The sequence below is a fragment of the Formica exsecta genome, unplaced genomic scaffold (genome assembly GCF_003651465.1).
Source record: "Formica exsecta isolate Colony F162 unplaced genomic scaffold, ASM365146v1 scaffold458, whole genome shotgun sequence".
NCBI classification, from domain to species: domain Eukaryota; kingdom Metazoa; phylum Arthropoda; class Insecta; order Hymenoptera; family Formicidae; genus Formica; species Formica exsecta.
Window position 1 is genome coordinate 454,107 of NW_021851814.1, and position 13,257 is coordinate 467,363.

At 36.5% G+C, this 13,257-nt stretch overlaps 1 protein-coding gene across 2 annotated transcripts in view; it reads left to right on the forward strand.

Moving 5' to 3' along the window:
* The first annotated feature begins 7 nt into the window (after positions 1-7).
* The window catches only part of LOC115240950 (cyclin-T), a 17,038-nt gene continuing 3,788 nt past the window's right edge, over positions 8-13,257 (forward strand). The window contains exons 1-7 of one of the 2 annotated variants that reach the window (XM_029816416.1): positions 8-1,003; positions 3,004-3,214; positions 3,300-3,423; positions 3,504-3,549; positions 3,719-3,809; positions 4,016-4,213; positions 4,369-13,249. In XM_029816416.1, the coding sequence (XP_029672276.1) occupies positions 858-1,003; positions 3,004-3,214; positions 3,300-3,423; positions 3,504-3,549; positions 3,719-3,809; positions 4,016-4,213; positions 4,369-8,220 (4,668 nt within the window). In that variant the 5' untranslated portion in view covers positions 8-857 and the 3' untranslated portion in view covers positions 8,221-13,249. Of the gene's footprint in view, positions 1,004-3,003; positions 3,215-3,299; positions 3,424-3,503; positions 3,550-3,718; positions 3,810-4,015; positions 4,214-4,368; positions 13,250-13,257 lie in introns of those variants that run through there. The other variant, XR_003884840.1, reaches the window with a different exon arrangement.

Genomic DNA, 13,257 nt, shown 5'->3' on the forward strand with positions numbered 1-13,257 from the left:
TGCACGTCGGAAAGCGCGTACGCTCGACCGCGGTCGCGCTACCTTCGAGTGGCGACGAAACCCGAAACCCGAGTCGTCAGAGGAGGACTCGCGGGGACGAACATTCCTAAAAGAAGAGAAATAAGAGAGGAGGAGGAGGTGCAGGAGGAAGACGACGACGACGTGATCTCGACGATGCGGTTCGTCCACGAGTTACGCAACGTGTAATGCGACCGATACATCTTCGATCATCAGCGTTACGTTGTCACGTCGGGATTGCAGGGAGGAGAACCCGATGACGATGCGCCGTCTCGACGAAGTGCGGCTGAGGTTATGAGAGTGCATTCTCCATCATCCCGCATTTCATAAACGCGAATCGATAATTACAGGGAATTCATGCCTTACGTTACGTTCGTTTAACGACGGTGCTCCTGTCGTAATTAATTGCTGCATGCGTTCGCGGGAGGAACGAGCAAGGTGATACGATTGGAAAGCAATGGCGCGACAAGTTGCCAGGGATTTCTAACTTTTCGTTAGTCGAATTAGTAGTTTATACGTATCACGTGGTGTGAAACTAAAAAAACGCAATTTGTGAGAAAAAAATTCTTTTCATTGCGAAAATTTCTCTCTCGCGAGCAAGAACTAGGTTTTTTGCAGTGTTTACGATTTCTTATACCACTACGGCGCCATTTTGGATCGCTCGAGCGAGCGACGTGACATTAGACGACGGGACGTGACTTTAGTAGTGCTTATATCGAGTGCTCGTCTTCGAAACTCCCCCTCGCCGCATCTCCCCTCCCCGCTAGTCCATATTCACACGATCGCGTGAATCGTGTGCATCGTTTACTCGATCTCGAGTGAATTGTGTGTACATATAAATGGCGGCTGACGAACGATGGTACTTTACGAGAGAGCAGCTTGCAAGCACGCCGAGCAGAAGATTCGGCATCGACGGGGACAAGGAGCTGAGCTATCGGCAGCAGGCGGCCAATTTCATCCAGGATATGGGACAAAGACTCGTGGTGTATCCTTTTTTATACGTGCAAATGTTTGCTTGCGTTCTTCCTCGCTTCTCGTAACATTTCTTCCCCGCCTCTCGTGTCGTTTCGTAGATAATCTTTTTCGTCGTTGATTTAATTCTGACATCGCATTAAAAAAAAAAAAAAAAAAAAAAAAACACGAAATGAGATTTCTTGTCGCGTTGCCGTAAATCCTAGACACGTGTCGAGCGGTCTCTTGACACGATGAATGGACGGGAACAGTGGATTCACCATATTGGAATTTCGTGCATTACAGGTATCGTAAACGATCATTCATGCAAATTTCTACGACGACAAAAAGAGAAAAATTTATTTCGCACGAGGAAACTCTGTTAATCGAAGACATGAGACTCGTGTCACACTACTCGAAACACGTGTATGTGTGTGTATTGTTTGATTGGTAACCAAAAAATAATGGAGAATACTGATTGATAAGAAAGTAAAGAAAGGTCAAATATTATCCTTACTGAATCGAATTTGATAGTAATATAAACTACAAATTTCATATATATCTATTGATATTTTCATGTTACCCAAGTATTTCATGTCGTCACGGTAATAAGATTTGAATTTTTATTTTCTAGGCGTGTGTAGAAACATAGAAACGTTAAATATTACTTACGTTAAGTTTTAACGCAGTACTATCTTTGCAGGTCATTACGCAATGTGTCAGAATAGATTTGGAAATATGTGAAAAACTTATTTATTTTTATTTCGGATCTTTATAATGGATTTTTAGAATTTTTCAGAATCCAATCGTCAACTATATTTATTCACCTACATCATGCAAAAAGCAGTTGTTATTTTTCAATATATTTAGCTAAAAAGATTGTTAAAAGATATTAATGTTTTTGTTTCTTTACACTTTGAACTTCTTTTCTAGTGATTATATGTTAATGGTGTATATTAATATTTCAGTAAACTTTGCAGAATTGTTATCAGATCCTATCATACGCTAAATTATTATTAGGAAAAAATATAAACAAAATTGTTGACACATTTCATGAAATTGACATGTGTGAATGTAATCTGAAAATAAAACTAAATAAATTCTTTTTACACCTCTAAACTATTGTACCTTTCTATTTTCTAATCTTACCATTTGAATGAATTAATTGTATCATGTTCGTAAAAACGTAGCAATAGAAAAATATAGTCTATATTTTTTCTTATTGTTTTTATTTCTTTTTCTAAATTTAAAAAGAAGTTTTCTCTAAAGAATTTTTTTATATTGTTTTTCGAATTTGGAGAATATTGCGATTGGACCATCTTTTTATTTATTAATTGTATCTGTATACATTATGAATTATCCTGCAGAGATAGTACTACGTATTGAAAATATTGCTACATATTTTTATTAGATTTTATATATTGAATTGCGCAAAAAAATGATCGTTTACAATATCTAGTTATGTAAAATCTTTTAAACATTTCGATGAAAATATTTTGTCATGTACAATATAATCATATATATATACATATATATATAATCTTGCATTAAAAAAAGATGTTGCAAACTGTTTTATTTAGTATATTGATTCAAATTGAAAACAAATTTGTCGTGTATATTCTGATAGACATAATAATATACTTTGCAATTATATTCAGTTGCATTCCAATAAAAACAGTATGCAGATCTTTTTTATTTATTCATTTTTTTTAATGCGATATTCTATAAAGGATAGTGTATATTATAATTATTTTTTAACAACTGTATAATATTCTGAGAGTACTAATAATTAAAATTTATATAAATTTTGGAGAATGTGCTTATTATATGAGGATATAATAAATATTGTCGTAATATTATTTAACGCACTTGTACCACTAATCAAGAATATAAAGATAATAATTGTATAATTTCTAATTGTTCTGTGCTAAACAAATTATACAATTTTATAGTATTTCCATGAATATTCTAGCAGTTTTCAATGTCTATAAATTCTATGAAAATGAAATGTTTTCCTTAATTTACAAAACGTAGATCACAATTATGTATCAACACAGCTATAGTCTACATGCACAGGTTTTACGTATTCCATTCACTAACCCAGTTTCACAGGAATGCTATTGCTGTGGCGTCACTTTTTTTAGCAGCAAAAGTAGAAGAACAGCCAAGGAAATTAGAACATGTTATCAAAATGGCATACATGTGTCTCCACAGAGACCAACCACCACCTGACAGTAGATCCGAGGTAAGTTTCAATGATACTAATTTATAATTAAATCACATTTTATCTATTCTGAATATTATCTTATAATAATGCATTTTACTTACAGCAATTTCTTGAACAAGCTCAAGATTTGGTGTTCAATGAAAATGCTCTTCTACAGACGTTAGGGTTTGATGTTGCCATTGATCATCCACACACCCATGTTGTCAGATGCTGTCAATTAGTGAAAGGTACAAATTAAATTCTTGTGCCTTTCCAGCATTTCACTTTTGTTTCAATTACATTGAATTGTGTAATCTTTTCATTTTAGCAAGCAAAGAATTAGCTCAAACATCATACTTTATGGCATCTAACAGGTAATGCATATTACTTCCTAATATTACTAAAACTGTATACAGGCTTAACGCATATCATTGTGTCGCAAGAGAGCATTTATGTTTTGATTTGCAAATTTGTATAGCTGTTAAATAATAATCTTATAATTATAAGTTATGCATTATTTTTTATACGAGTATTTCTTTTCAGTTTACATTTGACGACAATGTGTCTGCAATATAAGCCCACAGTTGTCGCCTGCTTTTGTATACATCTCGCATGTAAATGGTCAAATTGGGAGGTAAGAGAGCTATATATTTCATAAGTATGTACGCAAATTTATGCGGAATAATCTGAAAGTAATACAAATGAATATTGTAACAATCGATGTCATATTCATTATACTTATCTTTGTTAATTTGTCGGTCTATGTCTGTTTTAATTTTTCTCACTCTTACGTTGACTTATATGATTTTCTAACAGATACTTTTTCTTTTTTACATACAGATACCTCAAAGTACTGAAGGAAGGCAATGGTTCTGGTACGTAGACAAAACTGTAACTGCAGACTTACTTCAAGAATTGACAGACGAGTTTTTGCACATATTCGACAAGTGTCCATCAAGATTGAAAAGGAAAATTATGAGTATTTCTGCAAGTCAGAGTCCAAGCATTCATCATCCAAGTTTACCAAATTCCCCATTTGTAAGTAATTCATACATAAGATTCTATGAACAATCTCGTTATGCTTTTCTTTTCTTTTTTTTTCCCCGTTTAATCTTGCGCGATATTATGAATTAAATATTTTTCTAGTCTGGTGTTCTATGGGCAGATTCTAACTCGTTTTTCCTTTTCGATAGGATACCGAACCGCGTAGAATACAATCTCCGGCAGTGCCGGCTGACAGTGCTGCTGCTGCCGTCGCTCATTTAATTCGTTCTCATCACTCGATGGATAGTAGTGCCCACACTGCTTCCGCTGCTGCTCATTCGAATCGATCCCATCATACAACAGACAGCATAACCTCCACTTCTACCACTACCGCCTCTGTTGCTGTCAGTGCTCATTCGAGTCGCTCTCATCACGCGGCGGACGGCGCCGTCGCTCATTCAAGTCGTTCTTCTCATCATACGACGGACGGTGCTGTCGCAGTCGGTCATTCGAGTCGCTCTCATCACACGCAACACGAGAAACAGGATGAGAAAAAAACCGGGACCGCAGGAATATCGACGTCGAGAGCGACGACGATGGATTATCGAGAATACCGTGAGAAGAAGGAACGTGAGCGTTTGGAGCGAGAAAAGGCGGCGGCAGCCGTGGCGATTGGATGCCATATTGCCGATCCTAACAAGCCTCCTCACCATTCGCATCATCACAAGCCCATGTCGAATGTAAGCGTGCCGAGCAAGCATCAGATGCCGGTGCAAAAGAGCACGAGCCTTCATCACAATCATCATCATCGACCAGACATGAAGGTTGGTCAACCGGTGCCACAGAGACATTCCGCCAGTGGTCATCCTAGAGAACCTAATCGCGATTCCAATAGGCAACGATTGTCGAGAGAGCATAATACTGGTGCAACAGGCACAAACGCCAGTATCGTGCATTCGTCACACGCTCATGCCAACTTAGACAGTTCTTTGTCCGAATCTGTGTCTCATAGATCGGACGCCAGCAACGTCACGCAAGATTCTTCGGGATATGGTAGTTTACAAGAGAAAATAAGTAACAACAACCATAGTGGACATAGACTGAACGCACTCGATAGCAAACATCAAGCGCATGATAAGAGGTTGTATCGAGGAGAGGATCCACGGCTCAAATCTGCCAAGTATCAAGATATAAATAGAATCGAGAATCAACGACGAAAGACAGAAACGTTGGAACAAAGATGCGAGGAAGTACGGAAGTTGATCGAGAAACCGTTGCCGCCGCCGAAGCAGGACATGCCGTATCTGATGAATGCGCAGCAGAAACAGCAGGCGCATCACTCTAAATACAATCAGCAGCAGGACAAGTCGCAAAATAGTTCATTAACGAGCGATACGAAGCACGTGGCGATGATCGGTCAGAATGCGCTTTCTCAGGATATATCGCCGAGCGCTTCGTCGTTACAGGTGACGCAAAAGTCTGCGCCTGCTAAGGCGCAAATGTACAATCAGCATACTGCACAGGGTGTATCCCAGATTCTCAAGGACACCATCAAAAATGGCAATTCCCAGTCTTGTCTGAATTTGAATAACATGGACGATCCAAAATCGGAGAAGCGACCGCGAACAATTGCGCACGAGGATCCCACTGAGAGGAATTCCGTCGACATGCAGCAGAGCTCGCACTTGCATACACCGCCTGGTAAGCACAAATCACTCTTTAGTCCAGAGACGCCAACCACCCCCAGAGAATCGCATATTCAAGGTGGTGCGAGGCCTAAATCAAAGCAAAAGCCACTCTCCGCAGCTACAAAGGTGAAGGAACGCGTGTCGCCGTTTGCAAATTCCCCGACTTCGCAAGACACATCAGCGATGAAACGGTCATCCTCCAACGATGGGGTGACATTCGTGCATAAGAGAGCTCGTACGTCGAGTATTGGTGAGAGTGAGCAGTCTGTGAAAAAAACCGAGAAGAAAATGGAAGATACATCCAGTCTGGAGGCGATGAAGATGCTCGGTCGCGTACCCGACTTGATACAACCAATACGCGACAATCCGTCAACGTCTAATAACAGAAGCAGCAGCGCATCGTCTGTCATTAATGATTTGAAGCCGCCGGAACTCATAAAACCGTTCGACTCGGATCCGCCGCGTTTCAATGCGATTGCGCAGCAAAAAATCTCGTCATTAAATGTGCACACGCTGACAAACGGTATGGATCTTAATGTGATAAAGCACGAATTTCCGGAACAACGTGTGAAAAGGGAGCTCTTGGAGTTTTACACAGAGAAGGATCAATCGGGGCACAGGCCTTCGGAATTGTCGCTGCATTCTCACTTGCAGCCGAAACTCGAATACTTGTCGCCGATTAAATCCGCGCAGAGTATAAGTGCATTACTTCAAGAACCATTGGCGCCGATGCCGTCGCTGTTGCAGGGCCTGCAACAGGTTAGTCAAATACCTTCTCAGCAAGTGCACCAGGAACAACTACAGCAACATCAGCAACAATCTATTCATCATTCGTTGATGGATCATCAGCTGCCAGTGACAACTCCTTGCTTGTCTATATCGACCATGAGTGATAATTTCACGTCAATAGCCTCAACGGTTGATATCAGTGTTCTTTCCGACAGTGTGCCGATGATGCTGCCAAATAGCGATAACAATGTGGCAGAACCGGCAATGCCAACAATTTCCGGATCAGTTCAGATGGTAATTCCCTCGACTGAAGAGAAGCGATCTGAACATCACAAGAGTGAAAAGAAGAAGAAGAAGGAAAAGCACAAGCACAAAGATAAAGAGAAGAGTAAAGAGAAACATAAGCATAAACACAAGGACAAGGACAAGGAGAGGCACCGGGAGAAAAAGGAAAGAAGCGAGGAAACACCGGCGGCGGCGCCCATTAAGATCACGATCCCCAAGGACAAGTTGAACCTGAGCACGGAAACATCGTCCACTATGCTTAGCGCAGGTTCTAGTTTGTCGGAGAATAAGAACATATCGCCGCAGGGCACGGGCTTGAAGATTAAGATTCCGAAGGAACGACTCAAGGGCAACGACAATGTGCCTAATTCGCCTGCGCAGCTGCCAGTGGTACAGGGTTCGCTAAAGATCAAAATACGTACTGACGGTATTTCCAGGAGTTCCGCGCAACCGCCGTCATCGTCGTCGACGAACGGTTCGAGCGCCTCTGCCCAATTTTCTTCCGAATTATCCACGAACGAACCAACGACTCGGAAGCGTTTCGTCGAGATGACCGGCAACAGTTCGGTGATCCTCGGTAGCAGTTCCTCGCTGCCTACAACAAAGAAGCAGACGGTGATGATACCCGCAACGGGTTACGGCCAGAGCCACCGACCTGGAGAACGGCAGAACGGCAGACATTATAACTCCGGCAGCAATAATAAGGTACGTGGTAGAGGCGGCCGTCAACATTACGACGGTCGCGGTCCTCCGCCACCACCACATCACGCGGCTGCCGGTCAGCGTGGTAGCGCCGGTGGTCACTACCAGCGTGACAATTACGATAACGGCCGTGGTGGCCGCGATCATCAACATCATCAGGTTCCTTATCATTCCCATCAGTCCCATCAGTCCCATCATCCCCCGGCCGCGGTTCGCGGTGATGTTGGCGGATACGACGCGAGAGGGGCTGCTGGCTACCTCGACCAAGCCGCAGAACCGTATTTTTACGCTAACTATCCATCGTCGATGCATTTTGGCGCACCCGCTGGGTACATGTATGATCCCGCGTATCAGCAGTACTATCAACAACAGTTTCAGCAATCTCAGTATCAAATGTACCCGGCGGGGAACGCCCTGATAATGACGCCGGACGGCGGCACAATTAACACGTCGATGCCGCCGCCGTCCTTACTCCCGAATCATCTTTATCAGAACCGACAAAATATAATGCACCAGAATCAATCGGCCGCTCGGCAGGATGATACGCAGTTGTTGCCTCCACCGCCGCTTGAACCGCCTCCATCTCCACCACCTTTGCCGAGCGGACCGCCACCCCCGCCACCTCCTCCACCACCTCCTCCCTCTATACCGGAGTAAAACATCTCTATTTCGTATCGTTCGGTAGGACGGACAATATATGTACATATAATAGAGGAAATTGGGAGGAGCTAAATTGTTTAGAATAATATTTCATTCTTTGCTCCTTTCTGGATATCGAACATGTAACTTTTTCCTAGAGCGGAAACGTGAAAAGTAAAAAAAAATTACTATTAATTTCAATAATAAAATTTTTAACTTTTTATGGTTTTGCCTTAGAGAAAAGTTACATGATCTATACCCTGGTTTTTTATAATTAGTAAAAATATATTTTCCTGTGATGATACTGTGTCAGTCGGATGTAAAGAAAGACATAGAAAAGAATCTGAATCTGAATATCAGATATAGTAAAATTCATTGATAACACGATCTTTCGTGATTTAGATGAGACTCACAAAGAAGAAAAAAAACGTTTATAGAGTGGAAGGCAGGTCGACAATTGGACATACATACATTTTATATTAATAGAAATATTTCTCTTTTTCTTTATTTTCTTTATATATTTTTCCTGTACAGTTTTCTTTGCATGTAAATACTTTGTATAGATTATATTCGGTAGATAGAAATGTGTGTTTCTATTAAAACGATCATGTTTTTCATTGTCATTTTGTCGGTGTGCCTTCTATCTTTTTACGAATAATTTGTTGTTTCTTTTTTAAGATTAATACAGATATTTATATATCTGGCGAAGAGGAAGAAAAAGTTCCCCGCATCCGCTGAACGATACTTTCTTTTTTCTTTCTTGTAGCATTTTCGACTAACAATAAGTGAATTGCTCTGGAAGCAATTATCTTTTTGTATAAATTTTTATTGGACACTGAAAAAAATATATAATAAAAATATATAGTTTAAAAAAATGTATATATAAACACACACACATATATATTTTTTTTTATACTTGAATGTGAGATGTTGGAGACCGTTACGCGAGATCTACGTGAGACTGTTATCGTTAATCGTTTTCAGAGCTATCCAAAGCCGGGCGAAAACGCTATTAATTTTTTCCTCTCTTTCTTAGAGTTTGTGAAATAGTTTGGTAGAGAAATAGTAGCATGTGACACTATTGTACATTATTTACTTTTTATTACATAATTGCTTCATTGTTTCTCTCTCTTTCTCCCCCTCTCTTTCTTTCTCTCTCTTTCTTTCTTTTGTACATGTAGCATAATATCCCATTGTAGAAAACTTTAATTGGTATTTCATTTCAATATTTTAATTCTATCGTAGTGAAATTTCTATCGATTCGAAACTTGTTGGAATCGTAACAATGTCAACTTAAACATGCAGTTTGTGTGCCTAAAAAACTATAAAAAAACGTACACAAATATTGTAGTTGATGTGTAGAAAATGTCCAATCTTTGGTTACATACAACCAATCTCATATATAAATATTATATAATTGAAATTAAATTTATATATATATATATAAGTTATTAGTGCTGTAATCATTTGACGTGGTTTACAATATTTTGTATTCATATCTTTTGATTTTCCCCCTTTAAGATTAAATTCACTCAGTGTTATAGAGTCCATCTAAGATCCCTGTAAGCCAGCATGATCTACATATTGTAAGAGTATGTTATAGAAATAGACTTGCTCTTGCTTGTTATTACTTTCCTTTTTATATACATAATGATTTAAAAGATAATAAGAATAATTAAATTATAAAAATAAAAAATAAAAATAAAAGTTGTATATAAATATAATTCTCAAAATTTGAAAGAGGAATTATGATTAAGAACAAGGGTGATAATCCCTGTTAATATGAAATCCTCTACATATAAATATATAATATTTTTGTATAAACTTAAATATATATATATATATACCTTGGAAATATGTACTATAATTTATCTATGATTCTAATCTACGATCATATCCATTATTTCAATAGCTTTGTTACATCTTTGAAACTTATATATAATTTCCAAAATTTTCAAAAAATTTCCCAATTAGCTTGTTGATTATTTTAAAGTGATCTTAAAATCATATATTTGATATTTGTCTTTCTAAACATAATTTATATTCTTGCAATTATAATAGTGCTCGGTTTTTTATTTTGTAAAAAGACTAATGTTACAAGAAACAAGAAATTTTTTGAAAATTTTTACTTTTTTCAGATGTGTCTACACACATTTTTACATGCGCTTTATTCTCATCACGATACATCACATAATAATTAACTATCGGTTCATATATATATATGAACATTTTTATAAAAAAATCACACAGTATAAGTTTACAGCCATAGTTGCGATAAAGAAGAAAACTGTATTGTGAAAGTTTGAGAAAAAGGACACTGCCAGACTGATAGACGAAAATATATAGTAGGAAAGCGTATAGTAGCGAAGAAAGCGACTATAATTTTCGATAGGGTGTCAATGGTGTCATTTTTAAAAGACTATATTCGTGGAAGTAATTTAGCGAGTAATTTAGCGACAGAAATATGAACAACGCTTTTGCTGGCCAAGAGAATAAATGATTATATTTACGAAGAATCAATTGTGGAGAAACATGAACTTTTGTTATTTAATCGGATATTATTTATAATTTTTCGATTAAATCTTATGTATATTTTTCTTAACGAGATAATGTGGAATTTTTATAGAACAAATATTGACTCAGGAACTTGTTGGATTAAATTATGCGATCGCGATATATATTACGCTCGGAGTATATTTCCTATATATGTGTGTATATATATATGTTTGTATACGTGTATTTATATGCATATATATACGAATATTTTTTAAGAACTGTATATAATATAATATAATATATAACATGCGCGCAGAAAGCGGTATTATATCGGAATCGTGAAAATGTATCGTTGTTGTTAATTGTTATAACTATTATCACGATTACTATCGCTATTTTAACGTACGCCAATATTAATTGATTTGCGAAAAGATTGCAGAGGAATTATGATTAACAATATAGATGTGATAATGATAATGATATCCTCTGTGCGTAACTATGTAGCTTTTTCTTCCCATGTAAATTTGAATATGCTTTGAAAATGCTAAGATCACTTCTTTGCTATTTTTAACATTTGTAATACATATATATGTATTACGTGTATGAATATGTATATATTCATAAGTGTATATACGTAATCTATTAAATTCTGTGAATTTATACAAGGATTACTATACACATTTTAATTTGATCTATCTCACACACACACAATCTAAATCTCTTTATTCAATTTTTATAAAGTTTTTCATATATCTAGTGTCTTTTTATAATTAGTTTCTAAATGTCTACTGATATTTTTCGTCTATCTCTAATTCACTTCACTCTAATGACTTTGATTTAGTTTTATCTAATGCCGTAAATATTATTTATGGTATAAAATCCTCATAGAAGTCTTCTGTACTACCATTCTAAATCAGTTCTTTTTCAATAAACTTCTCTTGTGTTACTCCCCTACTATATATTTAACATATGATATTTTTCTGATATCAATTAGCTTTTCATAACTGTGTCATATTGAAGCTTACATGGGACGAAATTATTTTTTAGGCACATGTACTTTTAATCGCGACTTTTCTCATCGTGTACGTGCAGTCGGATATTTCGACTTTATTTTAGATAATCTCTATTAGTATTTATATATACATATTCAATATTTTATAAAAGTAAAATCGTTGTTTTCAGAGTGTGATATTTTAGCGTTGCACCGAGGAATTTTAAGAAATGCTACATGAAATGATGTTATCAAACACGTTTCTTCTGTGATTTAAAGTTGCAAATTAATTAATACCAAGCGACTTAATGTTTTTAATTTCTGTTAAATGTAAATTTAATATATTGCCAGTATCACTATAGAACGAAATACGTACCATGCGAACGGAATCGTGCACAGTGAATTAAACGCGAGTTTGAAGAGTTAAAGCGAAACTGCGTAGTCATATTGTGAAATCACGATAATAGTGGAAAGACAAAATAATTGCTAAGGTAAATCTCTAGTTCTTATATATTCTGTGATCGTAAGAAATTTAAGAGAAAGAGAATATATATTTGCATGGCGTCCGATCATCATCTTTCTTCGTTAACGTGACGAATTTTTCAACCAATTTAGAGCTGATTTCGTGGCGAAAATTTTATGATGGCCTTAATTTTTGTATCGAATTAATTAATATTATCCTCGGTTAAAATTGCAACTTATTTGATCTTGTCTTAATAAGAATATTATCTAAAACTAATTGTCTCGAAGTATTTGATGTTGCAAATTAACTAAATAGTGACAAGAATTTTTTTTTAATAAAACAATAATTTGAAATTTAATAAATGATCTGTGATTGATGGCAAATTTGATATATAACAATGAGAGAGAGAGAGAGACAGAGAAACAAGTATATGCGAGAGATATATAATACATATTATATATATAAAAGATATATGTGTTAAGTTTTTTTCTGCGTTTTCCGCAAAAATATTGAAGTTTAAAAAATTTATAATTTTTTATTAATCGTTGAAATATTTTTCTTTGCTCTCGATTACTACGCCACTTTTTCGATAACATATATGTATTTTGTCATAAAAATAAAAAAAGAAGCTATCTAGGTTTGAATTAATGGACTTGTCGAATAAATCAGTGTGTAACCGCAATGTTTCTAAACTGCTGTCCAGCCAACGAATGCTACATCGATTTAAACAAGTCACACTAAAATATTGTGTACACGTACGAGCTCAAGCGTATGAGCAGCGAATGATACGAGTGAATTGAGGGATATAAATATTAAGGTACAAGTAATTCTCGCCAAAAAAGAAAAAAGATATATATACATATATATATATATATGTAACGCGAACACATTTACTGCGTAAATTCTGTATACGATGTATATTCACCACTTGTCATGTACGCTACCTGTTTCGAGAAAAGATGCAGAAATTATGAAAATGTTTGTTAACATATAGTTACAAAAACTTAAAAATTGTTTCAATTTTTAATCCAATGATGAATATTTATCATTAATTTTGCGTTCGTGTAGTACTCTGTACAAAAGACGAGTGTATATATATATATAT